Raw genomic sequence first — 27,689 nt, 5'->3', positions numbered from 1 at the left:
GAGATACTTAATTGCCTAACAGCCTGTGAATTCCCCTTTTTTATCTTATTTTTCAAAAGATGGGAAGATGGGGTCTCTAGTGGCAGTGCTGGCATCTTAGACGGAGGGAGTGTGAAGCAGCAGTTAGTTGTTAGACTAATACAGCATCTTATCAGGGAAACAGTTTATAACAGGCAGAATGTGTTTCAGGTTTGTCTGTGGGTACAGCTGAGCAAGTCATCGCTTGGCAGCACACAGCTGCAGGTTGGAGCTCCTGGTACTCCAGCAGGTGCAGTCAGCCCAGTGCGAAGGCAATACAAACCGTGATCTCTGATACTGGTGAAGGAAAGAGAAGATACCCAGATGTTTTGAGTTCAACTGACTTAAAGTCTTTAGAAAAATCCCTATGCTCTGTCCCAGAATTCCAGGTACATGCATATAGAAAGCATCAGCACCTGGAGAAAATAACGCAAACTCCAAGGTTAGAGTATAAACCGAAATGCATTTAAAAACCGTATTAGAACAGATAACCTAAAGATTACTGTGATATATCACAGACTGAGTACACATGCTGTTTGCATCTGTGCCTCCTGCCAGCTAGGATAATAGCTATTTTATCTCCAGATATTTGCTGTGAGAGCATTAACATCTGAAAGAAGCCAAGTGCTGGTGGTAAGCTGGGGGATAACTCACAGCATTTAGCCTAAGGCTCCCTCTGTAGTCAAAGGAGAAAGATCAGTGCCTCCAAAGGGGGACTCAGGGCAGAGACTTGAGCAGCTTTGAGGAAGTCTGTCAGGGGAGACCAGGTGAAAACTTGCCCTGAGCAGTTGCTTTCTGTATTTTCCTGCTTTCAAGAGGAGAAAAAATAATAAAAAATAAAAAATAAAAAAAAAGGAAAACACTGTACTGATTTAAATTAGGCTGCACTGGTGGGACAAATGTATTTAGCAGCAGTACCTTGCAAAAGTTAGGTAAGCTGTCCAAACATACTGTCCTTCAGAAATATTATGCTTGCTTAAGCATTACCTGAGTTTCAGTTACTGTATGGCTGATTTTAGGGACAGTAGTTGTTCTTCTTGTACCGCTGCATATTCCACCTGTGTGGATTGAGTTTTCAAGCATAGCAAGTGATGTGGTGTGTAGGGTAAGCTGCTGAAGGACTCGACAAGCCAGAGGAAGATGTATGTCTAATTACACAGATCATGGCCTCACAAGTAGGAGAACCACAGAAATGAAACACCCAGAATCTGAAATCTTTTTGGAAAAGCTCAGACCCTGTATTTGCAGGAGTGTTTGACACTACTTGTGAGAGTTTCTGCCTTTGTTATTAAGAAAAAAACAAATGAATCAGTGAAGCCTTGGGATTCTCTCCACTTTTAGTTTAATTTTCAGCAGTCTGCCTCACTTCTTCCATTAGTAGGTAGTCCTTGCTGTTGTGACAGTTCTGCCTGTGAAACCAACATCTTTGGAAATAGCATTATTAATTACCACATTTGTTTGGAGAAAACAGACTAACGTACCTAGTAAGTCCTTTAATTAAATAAGGGGTACCTCATCAATCAGTACTGATATTAATTGGTAACACTTATCAGTACATCAGCTCTGAAATGCAGAATGAAGTATATCACTTCCCAGATAGCCCAATCACAAAGCTAAGGTCGGGACATCAGTAATTTTTTCAACTTTTATAGTATGTACCATACTGAAATAGATGTTACTTGTGATCTGGAAAGAGTTGCTAGAACTGAGCAGGAAGTTGCTGAAGTCAGAAGGAGTTGACTTCGACGGCCTTGCGATCAAATTGGTAGTGCTGAATGTTTCACCTACTGCTTAAAAGTTGGGACATGTACCATTAGCTACTATGAAATTTAAGCAAGCTTCTGACAGCTTGCTCAAACGCAAAGCATGGCAATCAGGTTTAAGAAAAACACGCTTTCCAAATCTCCATTCATCCTCAGAGGGTTCTTCACAGAATTTTTGTTTTGAGGGAAGGGGTTGGGGAACTGCTAACAACATGACTCAACCCTCTTGGAATCTGCCTGTTTCCTGACCCCTCTAAAATAGCTTACTAATAGCTAGCAGTAACAAGTGTGAGGAACACAATTAATGTTCCTGATACAGTTCCCATAGCTGGAGATTTTTTGGTTCCTTTTTGAAATATTAATGACTTGATTAATGAAGCAAATACACAGGACACCGGTGTCTTCTTTTTTCTCCTGGGCAGGTAGAGGTTGCATGTAAAGCAGAGGACAAATTTTCTGCTCGTACCAAGTAAACCTGAAGGTGGAGGAGAGGCTGGGTTGCCATTAAAGATCTTGCCAGCTCGTCAATTGATGTACTACAATGGATGTAGTTTTCCCCTCTTCCTTAATCTACCATAGAAAACACTAGGTGATATCATAATCAAAAGCACAGCAATTCTTTTCTTCTAATTGTATGTGAATTTTTAAAAAAAATTCATCTATTTTTTCTTTAAATTTGTGTAAGTTTAACAGTTGCATGACATTTAAAACCTAATTAAACATTAAAATTTAGCCAAGCACAGTCATCATACTCCCTCTATTCCCAGAAAAAAAAAGTAAGCGATTAATTTTAAATCCTTTTTAATAAATGAATATTCATTTATCAATATTTTCATAAAGCATCTCTTCATCATTCCATTTTACTATTCTTTTTTTTCCACTGCTGAAGAATACCAAAAATACATAGATGTGCCTTAAGCAAAAAAGACTGGATTTTAGTTTATCTTTACAATGGGATGAAATCAACTTAGAGTTAAATCACCATAATATTTCTACTGCTTATTGACTCTCTGGGCTACAACACAAATAGTTCCAGTTGTTTTTTTTTTTTCCATTGCCTTTTACAAACAAATGATGTGTAAATGTTATAGTTAGTGTGAGTTAGAAATGAGTTAATTAGCTATGCAATACATTTCTCTGGCGCAATTTGATTGGAATGATCATCTTTTAGTCTTAAAGCCACCTATGGTTAAAGTCATACACTGTAGCTAGCATAAAGTGACAATAGCCAGAAAATGTGAGGTCAAGGCAAACACTGTTCTTAACACACGGCTGTGTGTGTGTCTGTGTGTAAGAAGTGGTGCTGGGACTGGAAGAAGGGAATTGGCAAAAAAGGCACAAAAATGCGTGTTAAGGATGAAGTGTTAACCTTAAGTGAGAATTTCCTGGCTTTTTTCAAGTCCAACAAAGACTACAGTCTGTTCACAGTCCAAGCTGCTTGTGCCCCATGGAGCTTGGCTGGGCTGATGGATATGGAATCTCATGAAAATCTGAAATGTGCAACTGCTCACTTTTTGCAATGAGAGGGAAGGTGGAAAATACTGTTTCCTGAAGGGGGCTACAGTAATACACTGCTCTCCAGTTGTGCAAGGGGGTGGAGACTCAGAGACTTAGTTATCTTGCCCATGCAGGGTGCTGAAAAAGCACATTTCCTCTTATCTGAGACCAGTCAGTAATTTGTCCATCTATGTAAAAATCCTGACTGAAGCCTCTACAGCATGTGGAGCACATATTCACATCACAAATAAAAGCTCTTTTCTAGTTGTGACAGAGCCCTGGCTGACCAGAGCATTTCTAGGAGCTGGAGCTCAAGGGAGAGAACAGTGATTAAAAACAGTGAGAGGGTGGGACTACTCTCTTCTTGAATTCCTTTTTTCAAAATAGTTGTTTAGGGCACTAACCAAAAAACTTGCTCAAAGATATTTCATTAGGGCAACTTTTCCAAAGCAGAGCCTACCATTTTTATGTTTTATTAATATTGTATTTTTTGTTTAATTACATTTTGCTATTAAGGTAAGAACTTGGGAGATATTATCAATGAATCTACAACATGTGTATTTGGGAAGGTGCTAATTGTTTTATTACTTTGACAATAATGATGACAACATGCTCTACAATCCCTTCACAGTTGGAAGAAATATCAGACAGCTCATAATATGTTGCAGCCTACCAATGCAGGCAAGGGCAAAGCAATGGGGATCACACTGCAGCTCTACCTCAAGGCAGATGAAGGAGCATGTTGCTGTTCAGTGAGTAGCAGCCCCCAGGATGAGACTGAAGCTCAGGCTTTGCACACTGCCTATGCTGCAGTTCAGCCCAGAACAAAGTTTCTCAGCTCAGTTGCAGAGTCAAGGGTGGAAACAGCAACAGAGTGTACATGGCAGCAGCATGAGTGCTCTACTCATAGGTAATCCAAGGCCTTCTCATCATCATCCCATCTTGGTGCTTTTATCTTGGTAGATGCATATCCACATTTTTCTCCCATAGATGTCCCTAGCTAACATTCAAAGCTCTCTTTTTGACATAATTTCCTATTGATTTCCCCAGGAATCCTGCATATGGAGTACAGGCATAGCCATGCCTAAATTCTTGTTTTAAATCTAATTATTCTACTGCACCTGTTGGTAGTTGTGAATGTACATGATAGAAATGCTGCTTACAAAAAATATATCTTCTTTTCTTTAGAAAGGTTGCTCTAATAAGTAACAAATTAAGTTTACAGATCTGAAATCAGCATACCTTGAATGACTACAATATACTAGACGGAAAAAAGTTGGAAACCTGCTTAGGGAATGAATGTGAATGAAAACCAAAGTGCTCACATTTGCATGAAAGGTGAGTCTGAACACAGTCCTGAAAGAAAACATACTTCTTGCTGTCTTTTGTGATCTGTGACTGCAGGACGTGAGCTTCATAAGCGTACATGTATATACTTTAAGTATATAAATAAAATATGAAAATACTCCATTACTGAATCAAAGTATCAGAAGTGCTCTATTTGCTCAATTCTAAAGAATAAAAAGTTGTAACATCACAGAAACAAAAATATGACATAGCATGCAGTCACAATAGCAAGCACAGGAAAGAAAAACATTGAGAAAATATACTTATATGCATATTATGCAAATATATTTTACATTAACATACAATGTTATAAGAATGTTAAATAATGTGAATGCATATTTAAAAAATGCTACAGCTAGGTGGTTTCATGTTGAAGTAGCAAATAACCTGAGACATCTTCTATGCTTTCACTGGAATAACAATCTTTAAATCTACAGCAGATGTAGAACACGTTGACAGTAGTTGAAATCTCAGCTACTTTACACTAAAAATGTGCTGTTCTCTTTCAAAATGACATGGCAGCTGGAACCAGTCCAAGGGGAGGAAAATGTGCTGCACATTTACAGTACTTACAAAAGATTCTTTTCACTGTTGATGGACATTTAAAATGCTTGTTTGAAATATTATGAACATGTATACATCTCCAAAGACCTACAGCAACGCTCCTATGATCAGCTTGCTTACTGCAGAAGAGAAAGCAAGAGACCATTAAAAACAGTGCCCATTCATGAGCGGGAAAAATGTGTTAGGTCATACAAAACCAAGAAATTTTAGCAAAGAGAAACAAGTTTGGCTTGATGAAATTGTTGTTCATGGTTCTGCAATACAAACGACTTACTTTAAACTTACCAGTGTAACTCTATCACCTTATGATTAGTGTGTATGGCAGCATTTACAAACAATGTTACTAAATACTGACTTTATACACCATTACAGCTGTTTGAAAATTTCTATGACCATCAAAGTTTTGAAGTGATAATATACAACACTTACGTTCCCAAGGCTTGCTTTGGACGACACTTGCCTTTCAAATTAAAAAGTTCCTCGGAAGTGCATTCTATGTTACATTGTCCATAACCTCAGAATGAATGCGTACACGTATGTGTGCATACATATACTTTTGCTCTTCAGTGTGTGCTCATATATACACACGATCTTTCGCTGTATGTATTCACACATACATGAGTATTCTCTACATTGTAAAAGTTCATATATATATATATTTTTACATATAAATATATATAAACTCTGCAGGCAAGTAGTACTTCACTTGTTATAATTGAAGTCCTTTAAAAAAGTTCAGTCACTCAGTTAACATAGTATAGCCAGTAAATTAAGTTGAAAAGAGAAAATGTGAATGGAAACACCATTCTTGACCATCTGTCGATGGCATTCACATCTGTTAGATCAGGAATTTTTATCTTCAGTTGTGAAGACCTTCTTCGTAAATGGCCCCTCTTGCTGTGGGAGCCTGTTCTGTCTGATGAACGCCTTCCAAGGCTTTCGCGATGTGAGCTTTGTTTTCTGTACTGGATTCCTGAGTTGTCAAAGGATATCGTTGAATTTCTGGCATCCGTAACGCTGGTTGTGACCTCATTGCTTGCCACCTCGTTGTGAATTTCAAGAGATGTTAGCAGAATGTTTCCATGGGTGTCCACCTACAGGACAAAAGTGGAAATTTGCATTGTTTCAAAAGATTTTGACGTATAACAGCAAAGTGTGGGTGTATTTACATCTCCAAAATCATATGTATTTTAAGAAAGCAATACTCATTTTAAGCATGTGGTAATATTAGAAAAAAGATCGGAATATTCAGCTGCTTAAACTGAGACAAGTACTTAGACACTGTTACAAACAGGGATATCATATTACCAACTTTTAGTAGGCATATTTGGCAGAAGCAACCATTTTCCTCTTCATTTAAATTAGCTGTGCTTTAAAGGATGAAGTATTTCAGTGAAATCTCTGTATTGCTAGCAGTGGGAAGAGAAGGTAAAGGAGGGAAACTCTCTCTGTGAGAGCAGGAAATTAATTACAACTAAAAAAAGCTGTTTTTTTCATAGGAGCACCTCTCCAGTGAAGAAAGGTTGAAGGAACTGGGCTTGTTTAGCTTGGAGAAGTGAAGGCTCCGGGGAGACCTCACTGGGGCCTTCCAGTAATTGAAGGGAGTGTATGAACAGGAAGGGGAACAACTGTTTATGAGGGTGGATAGTGATAGGAAAAGGGGGAATGGTCTTAAAGTGAGACAGGGGAGGTTTAGGTCAGATATTAGAAGGAAGTTTTTTCACACAGAGGTGGTAACACACTGGAACAGGTTGCCCAAGGAGGCTGTGCATGCCCCATCCCTGGAGACATTCGAGGCCAGGCTGGATGTGGCTCTGGGCAGCCTGGTCTGCTGGTTGGCGACCCTGCACATAGCAGGGGGTTGAAACTAGACAATCATTGTGGTCCTTTTCAACCCATTCTATGATTCCACAATTCTGTGATTCTATTCAGGCTTGAGAAAAAAAGAAAAAAGTGCAGGTGAAATCACAATAAGCCCTATCCTGCTGAATTCCTTGTATATTGGATTCACACACCTTTTTTACAGCTTTTCTCTTAAACTTTTCCTTCCATGTACATTTTCCTGATTTTGTAATGATGGCAATGCATAATTATATATTTTTTCTACTTGGATAAGTAAGTGATCTTAAATAGGAATAACACTGCTAAACTGAGGAAACAAGTAGCACTCCTCTCTCTAGCCTCCATCTGCACCAGAAGGTGAGCACAGTGCTGAGCACAGCTGAGGAACGTGATGCCAATACAGGAAAAAGGTTCTGAAGAAGGAGAAGGAGGTTCTGATTCTTTTTTTGGCCTTAGTAAACTCTGGGCTTGATTCTGCAGCCCCCTCCAAGTAACAACAGAGTTGAGTATAGCTCCCTCTGCCCAGAAAACTTTAATTTCCCAGGACTGACAAAGTCCTGAGTGATGCCATCTCAGGCATCATTTGATTGCTACAGTGGTGGGTCACTGCAACCCTTTGTGCCCCATGCCCTGCATGCTGGAGGATATGCAGAGAATAAAGCTGATGCAGGAGTCAGCTCCAACTTCCCACCAGCTTTTGGGAAAGTAAATAAACTGCTCACTATAAGATAAATGCTCTGTCCTGGGTATTTTGAACTAGTTAACATTTGTGTGACTGCTCAAATGAATGCAGTTTCCCTCCCAAGTCAAGAAGAAATTGTTATACGTAGCATACACAGGATAATTTCCAGACCTATTTTCACAATTTATTCAACTACAATTCAGCCTGTGATTTTGTTCATTACTACCTTTTTCTAAATTGCCACCTGATTTAGCTAAGTGAACAGTGTGGCACAGCTAAACATCTCATCCTGGAAACATAAGTGTAAAAGCAGCTGAGAAAACACAGTATAGTCATGAACTATTGAAGTTCATACAGCCATCCGATACCAGGTCTGCTGGAAGCTTTGTGTGATGCAATAAAAGTATGCGTTTGCTATGTGTCTGTTTTTTAGCTTCTTACAATCCTGTTCACTTTTTGGAAAATTGATATTTCTTTAATCAATTATAGATATACAGCTTATGTTTTCTCTGGGAAATGTATTTATAGTCATATTTACATACTAATAATACTTTGACAAGCTTCTTGCAAATGGTAAAAGAACACATAATACAATGAACGACACATAGGTAAGAAGAAAAAAAAAATCCTAAGATATTCAACACATCCTGCTGTTGTAGGCAACAGTGCATAATGCTGATGAGTGCCTATAAATAAAAATAAACAATGTGAAACAGAACCATGAGGTGCAGAAGCCTCAGTGGTGATTAAGAATTTATTTTTCCCCTGGCAGAAACCTGCTGGGTAGAAAAGTATGAGCTTGAGGTTTGTAGAAATGAGTACATGCTATTGAGCAGGATCTGCAGCTGGGGAATATACACAGCTGTACAATACAACCATGGACACCATCACTACTTAGAGTGGTCTCTGAAAGTCACTGATTCAGTTTGCATTGCATTGTTTGTTTTTCTCCCCACAGTCAGTACAAATTATGATCAGGATTTGTAATAGCACTGTGCAAAACATCCCTACAATTTGTAACTTCCTTATAAAGCTTAAAATTACATCTCTCATCCAAGCCTCTACTAAGTATGTGCCACACCCTTTCCCATCTCCTCCCAGATTTTGAGAAACATTACATAAAGTTCCTTCAACTTCCTCGAAATGCCCCAGCAAGGAGCATTTTACTGGGCCCTACTCTGGACGTACTGCCTTCTCTTTGCAGCCTCTGTTCCCTTTTCTGTCTGCCACCTCCATATATGAAGACATTATCCAGTCCATAGGTACTTTGTCTTTCCATTGAGACCTGGCCTGTTTTAAGTGAAGTGTCAGCTTGTACTCGGGAGGGTATATCTTCAGGCTTCTCCTACAGAAGGAAAGTATTAATTTGATTCCACTTATTTCATTACACTGCATAGCCTGTTTCACCTTATCTGCCAACCCTGCATGCACCCCTAATGGAATTTCTGTCTCTGATTTCCCAGTGATACTGCCACTTTTCACTGTTAGTCACTGCATCTATAAATCAAACCAGAAAGGTGGTCCGGAAAGTAGCAACGTTGACGTAAAAGCTTTGTTTGAACACACAGTTACACCCTACAAAGTTGCAGGACAACATATATTTTCTGAAAATGTCCAAAAACCATATTTGGAAACCGTTGTGAAGTGCATCTCTTTGTTAATAGACTGAGATTAGCAAGCCAAATTCAAGGAAGGAGTAAATGGAGAGGTGTGCAGAAACTGAAATCTGGTATGCTTGAGACCTATTCCTGCAAACTGTGTTGATTTCCTCTGAGGTTTTGGATAAACCTTTAAACTCTCAATAAAGTTACAGCACCATATCCCAATACTTTGTGACAATCTTAAGGTGATTTTGCAAAGTAGGAACACGTAATATATGCAACACATTAAAAAGTATTTGCACGTGAACATGACGTCTGAGTGATTTGAGTAATGATTTAAATGACTTTGACAAATGTACAGAAACACTCTCAAGGAATTAAGAAGCACAGTGACAGGCTTATCCTGTGCAGGTTGACTCAGGCATGTTTGAATATACATGTAAGGAAAAGTCCCACATGAGTGTACAAGAGTATGGCGCAGTGGCTCAAAGAAAACTATTACTCTAGATACAGATATAGATTATGTAAAGCAGCTGAACTGATTACAGACAAGACTACACATGACAAACAAGACCAACATCTTTGATGAAACCTCTGTTTTACTCCTTACGAGTCTTACAAGATTTTATGGCCTTGCTCAGAACTGTCACAGCATGTGCACTGGAAATTTTCCTCAAAGTGTTTTCCGAAAAAGACAAGCTTTGTTCTTGAATATCGTTACAAAGTGGAGATGACAACATTTGGCCAATTTCTCTTGCTCCTTATGATCCTATTTTAACCTAAAGATTTCTCTTGTCCTCCCTGGAGTCCTTGGGTCTCCTATGATCTCTTTTCTGCCTGAATCCACTTATTCCCCATTTCCCCATCTGCACTCTTGCATTCCCATCTCTTCCCTGACAGAACCCAGAGCTGGCTGTTTCCATTAAGTGTCTCCCAGTGAGCCCACAAAAGTAGACAAAAACAGATGAGTGCCAAATCATTAACCAATTCCCTACTGAATAAGCATGGATATAAATATGCAAAACTGATGCTCATTAAATTAAACACCATTCCTCCCACCTTTGAACAATTACAGCTCCTGCACCAGAAGGTGAATGGCACTCACATAACTTCGTTTGGAAGCTGAGAAACATGAAATGCAGTGAGACATACCATACACTGAAAAACAGATTCATTTTTGTAGGTTCACCGTTTCTTAGCAATGTGGCAGTAGGCCTCTTCATCCATGTAACCAGTGACAAGACGAGAGTTAATGACCTCAAGCTGCATCAGGGAAGGTTCAGGTTGGATATTAGGAAAAATTTCTTCTCATGAAGAGCAGCGAGGCAGTGGCACAGGCTGCCCAGGGAGGTGGTGCAGTCACCATCCCTGGAGGTGTTCAAAAACCGTGTGGATGTGGCACTGAGGGACGTGGGCAGTGGGCATGGTGCAGATGGGCTGATGGTTGGACTGGGTGATCTGAGAGGTCTTTTCCAATCTTAATGATTATATGGTCCTAAGATTAAACTAAACATATTACACAGCAAATTAAGAAAATCTAAAAACTCTAACAGCCATATATCATCACACAAGAATGAAGTAACTGAAGTTAAAAGAGGAAAATTAGCAGACGGCTCACAAAGAAACCGTGGTCTTACTCTTGCATGAACTCTGCTTCACCAATAGGCTCAACTAGAACAGTACATCATAGATTTGAAACTTCTTTCATACCAGGAAACTTCACCATTTACTTCTTAACTCTAGGCAACAACATACTGGCTTGTTTAGATGTTAAATATTACGTTTTTAAATAGATGAATGAAAAGAGCTGCTATTAAATATTTTCCTCTAATTAAGATTGTTGGAAAACTTCAGTTTTAATGTCAGTTTGAAAACACTTGACTAGGGTCAGGAAACTACGAAACAGCTTGATTTACTGTGAGACCGTGTCTGAATTACTTTGGGTTCATTTCGTTCTCTGTTTAATATTCCATAAATTTTAAGTAGTACTTTACTCCTCCTGTTCTTCCTCATAAGTCTTTCACTCTACTACAGAAAATAAACAGTGGAAGCATTTTGCTTAAAACCCATAGGTACGTTTAGGAGTTCATCAATCCCAGATTTTTAAATACCGTGTAAATATTTTCCATTATATGAAGTAATATAAATGCAAATAGCAGGTTTAAATAACAGGAAGAAAAGCTGTCTCTTTATTAGTCTCGCGCTATTTTACATCAAAATTACTATTCAATAACATTACCCCACAAAATAGATCTCCTCTTAAAACTATAAAATAGAAATTACCTTTGGTAGTCATTGTAATCTAGCTACCTGACTGTCACCTGGTCTGCCTGATGAAAGCACGAGGGGTACACTACAGCTTTCAACTTCTTTACTTATGTGTGAACAACTTTCTAACATGTCAGAGACCAGGTCTTGAGTGCTATTTGTGCTTGAAGCAACACTGATTGACTACATTATGCCTGAGACATTTAAAAAATAATTTAAACTGCAAGCACATTAAAAATGATATTGTTGAGTATTCTCACTGAGACTAAAAGTTGATACCTTACTACTTTAATAAAATTGCTTATATTAATTAAGAGGATCAAAATAAATGAAAGAGACAGTTAAGTTGCTGTCAACATAGTAGATGAAACTAGGGTAGCCAGCAGAACTGGGAAGATGGAAAGATCTTGAAAATAAAAGAAAGTATGAAGAATAAAGAAAGTTAGAAAGTTGCACCCCAATATTACTGATAATCAGGTAAGGATGGAGTTTGACAGCCATCCTTGTTGTATTTGAACTAAGTTTGTACACACACGATCCCTCAGTGCACAACGAATGTCATAAACACTACAGAACTAGGGCTGCTCTCACAGGAACTGTGTTTCTCACCCTTGAGACATATTTTTCAAAACTTGGCACCTACTCATCACACGCTTCAGAAATATCCCACTCTTCAAAATAGCACCAAAAAAAAAAACATCCAGAAAAGATGAAGATGCACAGGAGAATACTGCCAGTTTTGCTATTCTCATATTTCCCAATTTAGACTGAGTGATAATTCTACCATAGGAGCCAAGACACTCATTCTAAGAAGAAAATCCCACTTGTGAGAACAGTTGCTACCATTCATGATGCTTTAAAAGCAATAAGTAGATGTAAAGTGGTCTCCATACTCAATAGTGGCTGGTGGGCAGTGTTGCCTTGGCCAACAATCAGAGTCTGAACTAGAAACCTCTGGAGCTAAAAAGCCATGCAGCAACTGCTGGCTAGAAGGGCCTTTTTACAAAGGGTTTTGTATTATTTTGTTCAAAGGAAGCTATTCCCATATGTCTGAGAGCCACAGGGGGTTGAAGCTTGAATGAGCTTGTGTGATAGCTACCATCCTGATTGATACCCCGAGGATGAACTTTTGGTCCCACCAAACTGAAAACATAAATTGCCACAGCATGAGCTAAGAAAAAGTATTTTTAGCAGGGGACTGTAACAAATCATAACCTGTATGGATTGGCCCAGAAGGAGCAATGTCCAAAACACATGATCACCAGCTGATTATGCCAATGGCCTCTATCACAAGAGAGAACAAAAAGTGAGAACTGGATTGCCTTAGAGCTAACTCATGCTGATTTAGTTGTAAATTAGGCTGTATCTGAGCCTTATTTAAAATAAACAACTTACGTAGTAAAACTGAAAATGCACAGACAGCTACAAATGAAGCCAGAATCTGCCAACAGAAACAAGAGAAACAGAATTGATCCATAACAATAGTGATCAATTTTCAAAGGAAAACAGGCTGCCTGTTTTTACAGGCCACCCATTCTTTGCTGTCAATTTTTTCACAAACAGAAGACTTTAATTTACGCACTGATACCATAGGCAGAAGGAGCTTTTATGAAAAATCAAGACCCAGTTCTTCCTAGAGCTTGTTCTTATATATGAACCAATTGACTGAGGTTTCCAAGAAAGAGTTTTCAGAAGTCTACTACTGAATTTGTTTATTTCTGTGTTTGTTTGTTTGTTTTTTCCCAAGTGCCCTGACCTAGGACTCTAAATCAATGGCAGAGAGCTCATGCATATGGTTCATTACAAGCAAATTCAATGACTAAACCAAAACAGAGAGATCAACACACAGTGGTAGTCTTAGAGACAAACTAAAAGTAATGTATTTTTCTAGTTTTATATCTAAAACCTTTTTGACCTCTGTTCACACATTTTGTAGTCACCAAATAGTAAGGGTTGTGATAAAAGGTGCTGACAGTTGAGCCCTTCCCAGGACATCCAGCCCAGCTATAAAGCAAGAAGCAAGTAAGTGCCAAGTAGCCATTATTTCCATCACATTCACCAATTTTCAAGACTCACTGAATTTGATGTCTGAACTCAATGCCTCTTCAGTGCCCCTTGAAGAGTTTGCAAAGCTTTCAGGTAGTCTTCCTTGGCAAACTCCAGCAGGACCACCTGTCTTGCCTACATTGTCGGATGCCTATACAGGATAGTATACAGTGGGCATAATCCAGAACTGTGGAAGGTGTGTTGCTGCTTCAGGGTTGTGATCTCTGACAATCCTGGTAATCTTTGTTCGATATGTATTTTCCCTGAGCTGCACATCCCAAAAGATCTCTGGTCTGCTCTGAACAATCTCTTCTGCCTTGGATTTGCTAGTGTTTTATCAAATGAGAAATTAGGAGAAGACATTCTACATTTGCTGAATGTGCATTTTCCATCTATTTCTTGCTCAAAAGGAAGACTTCTGATCAGCTCTATTTAATGTAATTTCTGGTCATACAATGGCACTACTTCTCTTAAGACACTGAATCCAGCAACTGCAGTAAAGCTCTGTTGACTTCACCAACTGACGCTGACCACACTTCATTATTCATCATAGATGTGTTTAAATAGCAAATATTCACAGACAGTACGAAGTAGAAGCATACAGATTTCCCTTTCACATTTGGAATTCCAAGTGACAAAGTAGCATACTGCTCTTGCAGTTCTGTCATGCTGCTCATGTCTTATGTCCAGTTCATGCTTGGCCAATATTAAACCAGCAGAAAAGTCAGAACTTAGGATGCTTAGGATGGTCCAGAAAGAAAAGAAAAGGTCCTAAGTTAAAAGTGAGATAGAAAGGTTGATGCGTAAGGTATAACCAGGTCTGCTATATAAAAATGATGTGATGTGGGTATTAAAATAACACCTTTTCATTCATTAAGGAACTTAGACTACTTCTGACAATACAGACTAATTGAACTCTTTATTGAAGAACAGTCAGGCATTGGATGGTATTGAGTAACTAATGAATTCTATAAATCATTTAAATGGATGACATTCACTAGATGGTTTTCATTGGGAAAACAGAAGCTTAGGGCATATATATGCATTACCTGCTTGCAGCTAAAATCTCCTCTATTGCTTTCAGTTGTGATATTCTTTTTTTCTTCAATTTGCTTTCTTATTATCACTACTTATTTTTCCAGAAAATGGAATTCAGTCTTCCTGCTAGCTTAGTCCTAGGCAATGCTGCCAACTGTGATGAGATCTTGGTTCCATAATAGAATGGACAAAAAAGAATTTATTGCTTCAAAAACTATTTCACATATATGAATGCCAATAATTATGTGGAGTTCTGCATTACAGTTATTATGGCAGACAGGATCACCAGAATAATAAAATACAGCTTGAAATGACTTTATGATACCAGTGTTTAATAAATAGGTAGTATTTTTGTCACAGTGAACTCTTCTAATCTATAGCTAATAGAAAAGTAAACTATGGTCTTACTCAACTGAACTGAATGAAAAAGCCTCATCGGGAGCATTTTAGCCAAAATAATATGTTCTATTGAAACTGACATAGTTTGCTAATATCATATAGTGCTGGATATCTTGACTTTTTATTTCAAATGAGCAGAAGGGATATTTTTGCACAAAGTAATACTTAAGGGAAGGAAATAGGATGGAGTGTAATCGGCACTGACCATAGCAATACTATGATTTAGAAAGCCATCTGAAAGTTTCTCTGGGAAGCATAATTTTCTGCTGGCCTTTGCTAGCAGTAGGTGATTGTGCCACACACACAGCATTTCAACTCTGCTGACCAATTAGTTAGCATGAGCAGAACTAATCCTTTATCTGCTTACGCCCGTTCTAAATGCATCTGCTTGAAAGGAAGTGAGAAAAAGTATGCTCAGATGCCAGATTCCCTTGCATGAATACAAATTAAACTGTACTTGATTTAAGCATATAAGGGCTTTTGTAGGTCTGGGCCTTTTGTTTCAAACTAGCTGCAGTAGTATTGTTTTCTTCTTACAGTTTCTTGTCATACAGATCATACTCAGATTTCTCCATGCTTAAATTCCTCTTTGTAGGTAATTGAATACAAAAATACTGAAGTTTGACCACAAAAAGGAGATGTGATTGGTTATGTTTTTACACAGATTTTTTTTGTTTATTCCGTACAGTTAGCATTTGTAATAAAGGAAAGAAGAGACTATATATAAAGAATCCTACCCGGCTGCCTTCAAACCTTGAGCGATCGTTGTTTGCCTTTGCTGTTTTTTCCGCAAGTTTCTTCTGCCTTTGAGGGCCTTTTCCGAAGAAAATGTAGTTGACAAAGGCATATTCAAGTAAGGCCAAGAAGACGAATACAAAGCAGCCCATAAGATACATGTCAATGGCTTTAACATAGGGAATTTTAGGCAAAGTCTCTCGCAGATGTGTGTTGATTGTTGTCATAGTCAGCACAGTTGTAATTCCTAAACAAAAAAAGTAAAAGAGCACATGTTTTACATATCCTAAGTGGATAATGCTTCAATTTTGTTTTTCTTTTTGGCAAATTTCCCTTGTCAGTGCGAAGAAGCTTAAAAATTCGTGAAAGCAGTCTCTCAGGTGACAACACTACAAATAAAAGCAAAATTAAAGCTTGATGCATTACTCTTCTGTTACAACATTTCCTTCTACAGCTAGGGGAAATAATCAACAAGGGTCCCTGTTGCCACCACAGTGAATTAATGTAGCTTCAGAAAAGCCACTGTAGCTGTACTGAGAATATCTCTGGGATGAACAAATTGACCTCCAACAGGAGGGAAACATTCTGGAAAGCACTAAAATGTGTGCTCTTCCAGCTCTGCATTAGCCACAAACACCACAGAGACAATTTTTTAAAGCAATAACGGAACTAATTAGGGATCTGGATAGACAAAACCATGTGAAAAAATTAAGGCAGAGGGACTGTAAAGACATTTATCATCTAGAATTGAATTTCCAAGAGTTAAGCAGTTGGTTGAAGTTAGCCCTGTAGGGTCCCTCTGGAGTAGACAGAGAGAGAAAGGCATCGCCCTAGAGCAGTTCATCCCATCTACTTTAGACACCTATTTCAGTATTAGACAATGTAGTCTAATTGAAGAGGAATTTGAGAGCCCTAGTTTAGATCAGTAGTCTAATTTCTACATGGCTAGACAGAAATGAGATGAACAGTGAGAGAGACAGGTACATAGATTTGAGGAAAGAAAAAGCCAAGAAGGGAGAGAAGCATTTTTATAGTGATCTACTGGACATAAACGAAGTATCCAAAAGATCTATTAGGTATGTCAAATCCTCATTTATTTGAGGATGGACATAGCATCTGAAATATATCACCAGAGCACTGTTTTGAAAGCCTGGTAAGAACAGCAAATTATTGTTCGTCTGCTCAAATTCTCAAGAAATTGCAGGTTCTGTATCTGGAAATTTTATGGGAATCAAAAATCACAGAAGGCTGAAAACACTGATTTTTAGAATATCTGATTTTTAGATAGAAGAGGCAAACCATTTTAATAGGTCCCCCTCCTTTACTATTTTTTCTGATTTTATAATTATTCCTTTAGTTTTTAACTAGTCAATAAAATGCTGGCAGAACAAAAATAAACAACAACAAAGATACTGGCATATTACAAATCACAGTTTCTTTTACCAGAAGAGACAGAAATAAAGACAAATATAAATAAGATAAATATAACTCAAAATCAAGCTGTTGATGTAAGCAGTGTTACCCCAAGGAATTGCAGTAACCTATGAGGTTCTATAACAGATATTTTTTATATTTAGTAGGTTAGCATCATGCACATTTTCCTCTAAACTGTGAAAAAAGTTTGTTTTGATATCAGATGCTTTATTGCTTGAAATGCAGTGGATAAAGGGAGCTTACAAGCAGGAGGAAGACTGACTTCTTATGTGGTCCAATAATGACAGGCCAAAGGGGTCAAGTTTTAAGTTAAAAGGGGAGAGATTTAGTGTAGATATTAGGACAAAATTTTTCACTCAGAGGGTGGTGAGGCACTGACAAAGGCTGCCCAGGGAGGTTGTAGATGCTTCAAACCTGGAAGTGTTCAAGACCAGGCAACCTGGATGTGCCCCTGCCCACAGCAAGTGGTTGGAACTGGATAGGTATTGAGGTCCCTTCTTACCCAAACCACTCTATGATTGATTAATTCTGTGATTTGCAGCCCACGCTTATTTTAAAAATTTTACTCACAGTAGAATAAAAACTGATACATTGGGATTATTTTTGAAGAAATTTTACCAAGGTCTGTGGAAAACCTCATTGTCAGCACATGGAATGAGTGAGAAGTCTAGAGGATGGCTGCAAACACTATCACATATTTGCAGCCCAAGGGATTGCTCAGCCTGAATTACCTTCTTCCCTTGTAGGATTACATGCAATTGCTTCCTATAAGGATTCTGAAAATTACCTGAGATAAAACTGGATCTTTTATCAGAAATCCCACAAATTCCTCTTTTAATACACTCTTGACATTGCATGTCATCTCACAAATGTTTACCAAAGCCTTGATCAACAAGCAACTCAGAAGCACACACAGATGAGTAATTAATACCCACATTTTTAGTGTCTGTTCCCAGCTGTTGTCTAGATTGCAGAAATAATTCCTTAACCACCACATGGAGAGTTTTAGAAGTTCTTTGAGAGAGCCAGAAGATTAAACGCACTGAATAGAAGGGGGTCACCACTAATTTAAAGGAAATACATCTCCTGGGATAACATCCTGGCACCCTGCAGGCAATACCAATTGTCATGTCAAAATCCCCCTTCTGAAGATCAATAATTTACTTTAAAACACAGCTGGAGGAGGAGCAGCTGAAACTCACCTACCCAAATAAGACAATCGTGTGATTACAGCCTTTGTCAAGAGAGAACTCTAAGATTTTGACTTCATTCAGAGGAATTAATTCAGGAACTTCTATGGCTAAGTAGCAACAACTCAGAGTTTTGAGCAGCAGTGTCCCAGATTTGATGGCTTTGAATATAGCTCTTGAGATTAGCCTGGGATCAGCCTCTATTTGCAGTGTCTATTGCCCATAGTCTGTGGAATGAACTACTCTTTCTTCTGTGCCTGGGTTTCTTTGTTGAGGAACTTCTTGATTCAGTACTGAACAAAGTTATGTATGTCCAAAGGTGCAAACACTGCCTTTAAACTTCAATATAATTTCTTCTCAGCTTCAAGCTCATGAAGTGGTTACACAAAAGAACAAAGGATTAGGCCCATGGTACTGAACTTTATTATACAAATATCAGATGATACAAGATATAATCATCAAGGCACTAATTGTGTTCTGAGAAAAACCTATTAGATGGATTGTCATTTTCTCAAAATTACTTTCTATCATTTGGAAATAGAACACCTGAGCTCTTGAGCTGTTTTGAATGTATTCTCTGACTTTTGTTGAAATATTTCTGTTATCACAGTATATTACTTGTTGAAGCAGGGCCTCTTGTGCTAGAGACAAATAGACCACATGAGACTGTCTTTTCCCTTATATGAGGAAAAAAAATGTGTAAACCTGTTATAGAAAAAATGGAATGTCATTGGTTTTGGTAACTTCTGTCTAACCATTTGTCTAACCATTGCAGTTCTGGCCAGCATTTAAAATCCAGATGCTGACTGATGTATTCAAGTGTTTTCCTAATTCTGTCATGATGTCTCAAGGGTAGATCTTTGGTATCAATTGTTCATTTATGAATACAACAGAGCTGTTTGGACCCCACACTCCATCTCCCATGAAGCTACTATTTAGCAGCAATATGCTGAACACACATTGGCTCTTCAGTGGTAATGCCAGACTCTGTCGTGTATACTACATACTACACACGTATTCACCAACTAATCCACTTAATATGTAGAATTACTGTACCTATAGAGTAACTGCAGCTAGTATAACACATTTTCAGTCATAAAAGTTCAGATGCTAGGAAGTCATATGAGATACATATACATGGGTATAACTGCAGCTGCCCTCCTTCTGTATATTACATATTGCGTGGTAAAGTATACAGAGACAAGGTATCCTATGGATATGTCTTGGAGTATTGGTTTGCTGTGGTATATAAGAAAATAAAGGAGCTAAGGAATATGCTCCAGTTTTAAGAAGAGAAGATAGTACAGGAGAAGTTATGTAGCATGGGCTTAGAGTAAGGTTTTGAATAAGAATGCATATGCCAGTGGAAAACAGAGTTGAAGACAGAATTTGAGACAAGATGCAGGAGTTATCATAAGGATTATTTATGGATCCATTTCATCTTTCTTGTCTATAGTTATCTGTGAGTATGTTTTTGTAACAGATGAAATACTTCACGTGAAGTATTTTGAAAATAGCCACCCTTATCTACAGGATACTTGTATCACAAAAGGTCTTGGACTAGGATCATCACCCTGTGCTAAATCCATGTTTTTCTGCCATGAGGTAAATGGCACTATAAGCTGTCATAAAAATGCACTCAGTGCGCTCTGCATTCTGAGGGTGAGACAGAACGTCATGGTCCATAGCTGATGTGTCCCTGTGCTCTGAACTAGCACATGGTTCTTGAGGTCCCTTCCTGCCACTATCAGTTAAAGCACTCAGGACCTCAGGTGGAGGCTTGGAGCTACACTTGTCTTCCCACACTGGCCTGGACTAAAAGCCCACGCTGAAGCCCTTAGCATATGATTCTGGAGCTGGTCCCCTTGCTAAAGTTACTGACAACAACATTAAATTTGATGAAAACAAGTCTGGGATCCATATGAGCAGCTCATGTCAGAGATTTAATGGTAGATACATTCTTGCATGCAGGGGAAAACTTATCACTTTTGAGGCAATACTGAATGACATGATTTTGACGTAAATGATTTTGGAATATCAAAACACTGACAACATGTTGCAGTCTTTAACAACTTCCAAAGGCTACATTCAGTCTGACATTTTAATATCCCACTCAATCTCAGCACATACCAAGGGCAACTCTTGCTGCTGATGCATCATAATTGATCCAGAATGACACCCATGATAAAATGGTAATCAGTATGGAGGGCATGTAGGTTTGAAGAATAAAGTATCCAATATTTCTCTTCAACCTGAAGCTTAGTGAGAGTCTTGGATAGGCACCTAAGAGAAAGGAAGGAAAAACAGTGTTATTTATGCTGAAGCAAAGACACTTGCAGATACTTCAGTTTCCGTAGAAACTAAAGCATGCACATTTTATGGGGTACTATGACATCTGCAGAACAGTAGGGAAAATGCCTTCACTGTATTACTGGTTGGTATTAAAAGAAAACTTGCAGAGAATATAGTGATATCAAGCAATTTGTATTTGGGAAGAAAAGAGAGTAAGTTATTCTAAATTACTGAACAGATGGATAAGCACTGGTAAGTTTTCAAAGACAGATGCTTAGGTCGCCATATAAAATGCTTATCTAACTATTCAGTTTCAAGTCTTAAATGTGCATAGCTTGGTATTTACGTGGAAGACTTGTTCTTGATATCGTACCCCTTAATTACATCTGAACTATGAGAAACATGCTACCTGTAGTGTGGAAAATATAATGAATCCAAGTGAATGAAAACCTTCAGATCACCTCCAAAGGTCTCTCAAATCAACTAAGGCTGAACAGAATTTTTCTTCAAAAAATATTTTAATAAAAAAATTGAAGAATACATAGGTATATGTACATAATATACACAGGATTCACATATTATAGAATCATTATATATTGTTTCAACCAGAACAAATGATGAAATAATGAATAATCTCAACGTCAGTTTTTAAAAAACAAACGCTATATTATTTTAGCTTCAAATTTGTATACTTTAAAATTAGTTGCAATCTAACTGAATATAGTTAATATACTTATAATGCCCAGACATTAAAAAAAGCAGTGAACTTCTTGTACCAAATGCAAACAGGATAAAAACTGAGTGCAGTTGTACAAGAAAAAGATATGCGAATGCAGACAACGCCAGTTCCATGTCTTCAGTGTTTCGGTTACTAGGCTTAGATATGATACTTCTAATAGGTCACCTAAAAGCTCTAGTTAAAACCAACAGTGCAGAAAAGCATTTCAGAGCATACCCTTTTCTTATCCTTAGAACAAATTCCACCCATGCTGCTGCAAACGTATGCAAGATGTGAAAGAAATAACTCAGAATTTACAAACGTCTTAAAATTAATATTAGCTTAAAATTACGTTCATATTTTTGCATCTGAGAAACAACATTTGCCTATGTATACACGAATGGCCAGCAGGGCAAGGGAGGTAATTATCCCCATCTACTCAGCCCCTGTGAGGCCCCATCTGGAGTACCGTATCCAGGTCTGTCAGCCCCAGAGCAAGGAGGATGTGGAACTGTTGGAAAGAGTCCAGAGAAGAGCCACGAAGATGATCAGAGGGCTGGAGCACCTCTTCTGTGAAGAAAGGTTGAAGGAGTTGCGCTTGTTCAGGCTGAAGAAGACTGGGGAGACCTCATTGTGGAGTTTCAGTATTTAAATGCAGCTTATGAACAAGATGGAGATTGACTGATAGAGATAGGACAAGGGGAATGGTTTTAAAGTAAAAGAATGGAGATTTAATTCGGATGTTAAGAGGAAATTCTTGGAGGGTGCTGAGGCACTGGCACAAGTTGCCCAGAGAAGTTGTGGTGCCCCACCCCTGGAGGCGTTCAAGGCCAGCATGGATGGGACTTGGAGCAACCTTTTCTAGAGAGACATGTCCCTGTCCATGGCAAGGTCTTTAAGGTCCCTTCCAACCCAAATCTTACTGTGAATATAAGAACTATGGATTTCTTGAGAAAGAAAGCAAAAGAAGGAATAGAAAACTTCAGATTTCTCTTCACCACATTATTGATGGATAAGCTTTGGGTCATGCAACAGAAAGAATACTACGGAGTTTCCAGGCAGCAGAAGCATTCAAAGAGTGTCAAACTTTGCATTTGGTGGATACAACATAGCCCCATCTTCTTGATTAGCAGGTAGGAATTAAGAAGGCTGCTCGATTCTATTTCAAAAAGCAGTTGATTAAGCAACTGATTTGAGCTGCATATATGTGAGCTAGGTGTCTAAGGTTCAATTACATTTACAGGAGAGCCAGTTCATCTAGTCAATCTAGTAAATGAAACCTAAAGAATTATTTCACTGACTCCTGAAATAAGCTCCTACTGGGAGACTGATTTTGTCTCCAGAGTCTACAGACTGTATTCCCATTGATTAAATTCCCATCAACTGTAATAGAAGTTTAGACGTCTAATTCAAATGCAGACACTGAAATTAATTATATTCACCTTAAACCAGATCAAAAAGAATCCCGGCCTTGCAAGTTTCAGAGTAGGTTCAAGGCAGTTTGTGGCTCCTGGGTAGTCTAATCAACAGCCTTGCTAGCATCACAGCCACTTATTGGAGTTGACACTTCCCTCTATTTTGAGAGGTAAATAGAGCACCATGCTGTTTTGTGATGCTTTTCCAGGCTCAAAATTCATTGGGAGGTCTGGATCTCAGGAAATTTCAGAATGATTTGATCTCTGTGTAGTTCAAGTTGAAACTGAAATATGAGCTGATAGTCTCATTTTTAGATACCATGCAGGCAAGGTTCTTCTTTAAGTAGCTCTCCCAGAGATCATGGAAGTTTGTATTACTTTCCCTTTAATTACTTTTATGCCTTCACAGATGATCTACTGGCCCTATCTCCAGACTGCCCTAGTATCCTATCTCACTTCCAGCAAACAATCCACAGAAAAGGAGTCTGTGGAGAAACAAACAAACAAGTAAACAAAACTCTAAAAGAAGGAACACTGCTGTGAAGCTGTTTATCCATCCTTCTTCACAAGAAGGCTAAAGCTCACTGAACAGGATTGGTCATAACACACATGAAACAAAAATTTCAAGCCCAGATCTTTACCTATCTAAAAAGAATTATGTGGTACATAGGTCACACTTGGAGTAATGTCTCCTATTTATTTTTATAGAAACTGCAACACATTCAAAGAGAACAGTAAGACTGTTTGACAGAGCAAATTCTCAGCTACAAAACATCATTTTTCATCGTAGCCACCACCATTAGCTATGCATCTTCATCAGCAATGAACAAAAGCCTGAATGCCATGCTTGTAAAAATCTCCACCAGCAGAGGCGACAGCTCTGCATGGCCATCTGGAACGTCACTTATCTTTCACATTGCTGCTGCCATTGCTGAAATGCGCTACCCACTGATTCACTGTGCTCACATCCACTGTTTGGTCTCCATAAACGTTCAGCAAGCGTCAATGACTTCCATGTCAGATGTTGTTGTGCCAGACTGCCCCTCTGCTGCTATCTGTTGCACGGCAACAACGTGTAATGGAATATTGGTGGGATGGTTCAACCCCTACTGCTATACCACCATCATCTGCCTCTGATATTGTGGACCAACACAATAAAACAAGAAGCATTACTTTCAGAGCAGCCCTTGTATAGTCTATTTTATAAAAATGGATTTCTTGGTTGTAAAGTCAACAATTACGCACTGATATTTGCCTGATTATGCTTGGATAATGATTTGTCAGTTAAGGCCAACATGTAGAGATTAATTAACAGGAAATTCTAGCTGCCAACGCTGCATACTTTGTTTTTTTCTCAAAAATATTTTGCTTGCAGGGGCAAGATTTTTACCTTTCTTTCCATCTCATGTAACTTGTTGCTCTCCATGTGCTAATTTAAATATTAGAGAGATAACAGAATTTGGCCTAAAGTGTTTAAATCTAAAAACAGTACTGGAAACAAAGATGTGAAAACAAATACTTAATAACTGAAGTCAAACTGTTTCTCCTTCATATATTTGAGCACTTGGTAAAAAGTGATCACTTGTTCCTGTTTCAATTTCATTAAACGATAGTGAGCTGAAATATCTAGCTCCAAGACTAGATTAGCTCCCTGCTGTTTTATGCAGGTATGAAACAAGATAAGAGAGCTGGTCAGTTACAGAATTCTTATATTAATCTGCTCTTCTTAGAAGGTTCTTCAGTTCACTGGAAATGCACTCTACAGATTGATCCTTCAGAATATGCCAAATAATTAATTTTCAAACCTTTTAAGACTACTTTCCTCCTACCAACAGGTTGCTCATCTGGCTCGGACTGCTACGCATTTTGAAGCTTTGAGGAGGCGTGTTATATAGCCCCATTCCTGTTCAGTTTCTTAGCATTCCTGATAACATATATTTAGGAGGTGGATTCAGTCCACAGGTTAGACACTACATTTCAGGTGCTGTCATGTGGATATCTACATACAGATGGTGCATAAACTCTTGGTATAAACCACGCAGAAGTAGATGTAATAGCCATCAGATTCTAAGGGGATGGTTCATCTGCTTGTGCAGAGGTGTCTAATGTCATCTGAGATGTCTCCTATGACGTTCAGCTCTATGACGTGAGTCTCTATGGCATTCAGCAGATATTGGGAATGGTCAAGCCAGACTTTTCTTCTTCACAGCAATTTATATACTACTTCCTCTTAATTTCATCATGGATAAAGAGAGCAGGTTATTCCTTCTGTCTTCACAGGTGTTTTCTAGACACAAAAAGACTTCAATTTCTATTATATATTCTCTTTCTTTTTTAAAATACCTGACCATATCTGGATCTCCTGTAATCTCACATATTACATTTTCTACACTTCCAGTCATTCTTATTAATCTCCCCAGGCTTCTGTTGTACTGCAGCTTTCTTGAAGAATTCTACGAAAAATAGTCAGCTCAAGCAATGCATGTCAGACTCCACATAAGGATGTTTTTGTTTTTTTTCCCCACCAAAAAGATCTTATTGGTTCATGTTAAGTCTGAGATAACCAGTAGGCCCTAGACTTCCAAGCAGATAACTCTAGTCTCACCAGGTATTTCCTAGCCTGAATTTGGATAGGATTAATTAGTTGCATAGGTGTTGTATCTCAAAGCCAAAACATCCCAAGCCTAACAGATTTTCCATAAAAATATACAAATCAGAACATAGGAATTTTGGTCTTGAGAAGAAATCTAAAAGTGTGCTGACTTTATCTGTCAGATTCACTGGAATGTTTTAGATTTAGTATCAGAATTAGGCACAAGGTTCCGAGAAACAAATGTGCTGATTCCTTTCAATGGAAATATGACATGAAAGTTCATAATCAATGAAGTTTTTTCATAATGTCCAAAACCAAAACAACAGTAGATGTAGTATTCTATCTTCATCAGTGACAAAAATTATATGCTTCAGAAGATGGTACAAGAAACACAGAGTAATCTGTTCTTCTTGATTGTCTCTTTTTACTACCTAATGTCAAGCTATCTTAAATTCTGAGACATGACTTTTTTTTATCTCCTCCACAAATTTGTTGAGAAGAACTGTTGCAAGTCTGAATACCTGGTCAGTTAGTTACACAAAAGTCTGCCCGTAGTTTTAATTCTCTCTCACATTTGTCTCATAGCTCTTTGGAATTCTCTTTTTCCTGAATTTAACAAATCTCTTTAATCTCTGAATTACTTAATCATGTCATTACTGAAACATATCATACTGAACTGAAAGGTGAGTTCGGACTGTCATAAAAACTTCCCAGATATATGTTTCTCTGTATACTCATTGTTGTCCAAAAGAGACATTCTAGAAAAGCATATCCAGTCCTGGGGAGGGCCAGATAAATCCTAACTGTCAAAGGTTACATTGATTGCAAAAAAGAGCGATTTATGATCAGAGTATCTGTTTACCTTAAAAAAAAAAAGAAAAAGAAAAAAAAAAAGACCATTAAAAAACATCCTCTCATACACAATGAGAAAACAAAACCAGCAGCAATTAGGAAAACCATCATAATAATTTCAGTCCTAGCATTGCGTACATTTTGTAATGAAATATAACTCATGTTTTTGTGTACTTTGAAACAGATGCTGTGTCCATAGAGTGGGTGAAGTGATGCTTACAAACATCGTAGAACTATGCTTCACTTGTTCTACTGCACTGGGACAGACAGAAGAGCACCTTTCTATGGTCTGAAGAGGACAGCAAATCTGGAGGTCCCAGTAGTGCTCCCAGACTTGCTGTAGGCTTTCTGTGTTGCTTTAATCTTGTCACACACACGTAGGAATATTTTCTATGCTTGTACCTAACGTTAAATGTCTAAATCAGTGTTGTATTTTGTCACCTGAAAACATCCAGTGCAGTGAGTTACCAGCAAATTGTATTCCATCTTCAAGGAAAAAAGAAGCAGGAAACCTAGGGATTACATTTTAGCATCTTAACAAATACCACAAAAGCATCAGCTATGTACACGTTACCATATACTGATCAGTATATGATCAGTACAAACAATGATTAAAAAGAACCATGAATGTAAATTCTCTATACAACAGCAAAACAAACATGCACAGAAAAGCTGTAGAAAGGTACTCATAAAAACTGTGTTTTTTTAATTCTAATATGCCATAACGTACTTTGGTATGATCAGTAAACTTGTAGGCTACATCTTTTAAACTGATGATTCAGAGGTGAATGACTTCATATTTATTTAGATCATACACGTTTAGGCGTATGGTTAAGTATGACACACATGCACACAAAAGGAAAAGAAAAATGAAACAAGAAATGCTATTTCACGGGCTCCTGCCTCCAGGCTTTATTGAGTCATTTCTTCAGCCACTCACACAACACAGTTCTAAGACTATATATAACAATGATTAATAAAACAATAATTGTTATACAGAAGAAAATTAAATACTGAGTAGGCAAATGATAATACTTGCCTGTGGCAAAGACAACATTCTTGGACACCAGTCTGTATTCCACAATGGAGAACTGAGGAAGCTCAATCCTTTCCACGCCAGTGACTGCATTATCTCCACCTCTCCAGTAGAACTCTATGTCGTCAGTCGTGTAGCCATCTGCAGGCCAGGCAGGAGAGCAAGTGAGAAACAACAGCAGACAGGAGCAGAGCTTCAAATACAGTAAACATGGTCTGTCCTTTGAGGCAATGAAAATAATCAGAACAGTTGGACCAGTGTAAGAATTTTTGTTCTAAATCGCTCCTGAAGAGGTGCTTGCATTACAGTCTGCACAGGAGTTTGAGGCAAAATACTGTGTTTTTGTTGTTTTTTTTTTT

The 27,689-nt window shown here is 38.1% G+C and overlaps 1 protein-coding gene across 2 annotated transcripts in view; it reads right to left on the bottom strand.

The window, feature by feature from the left end:
* Positions 1–2,575: 2,575 nt before the first annotated feature.
* The window catches only part of GABRB3 (gamma-aminobutyric acid type A receptor beta3 subunit), a 114,314-nt gene continuing 89,200 nt past the window's right edge, over positions 2,576–27,689 (bottom strand). For both annotated transcript variants that reach the window (XM_010727547.2, XM_019622892.2), the window contains 4 exons: positions 27,334–27,471; positions 20,555–20,707; positions 15,803–16,047; positions 2,576–6,283 (listed from right to left, as the gene is read on the bottom strand). In XM_010727547.2, coding sequence (XP_010725849.1) covers positions 5,933–6,283; positions 15,803–16,047; positions 20,555–20,707; positions 27,334–27,471 — 887 coding nt within the window. In that variant the 3' untranslated portion in view covers positions 2,576–5,932. The remainder of the gene's footprint in view (positions 6,284–15,802; positions 16,048–20,554; positions 20,708–27,333; positions 27,472–27,689) is intronic.

The sequence above is a fragment of the Meleagris gallopavo genome, chromosome 1, assembly GCF_000146605.3.
Source record: "Meleagris gallopavo isolate NT-WF06-2002-E0010 breed Aviagen turkey brand Nicholas breeding stock chromosome 1, Turkey_5.1, whole genome shotgun sequence".
Classification (NCBI taxonomy): Eukaryota; Metazoa; Chordata; class Aves; order Galliformes; family Phasianidae; genus Meleagris; species Meleagris gallopavo.
The sequence above is the reverse complement of the archived record's forward strand: the minus strand, read 5'-3'. Positions and strand labels throughout refer to the sequence as shown.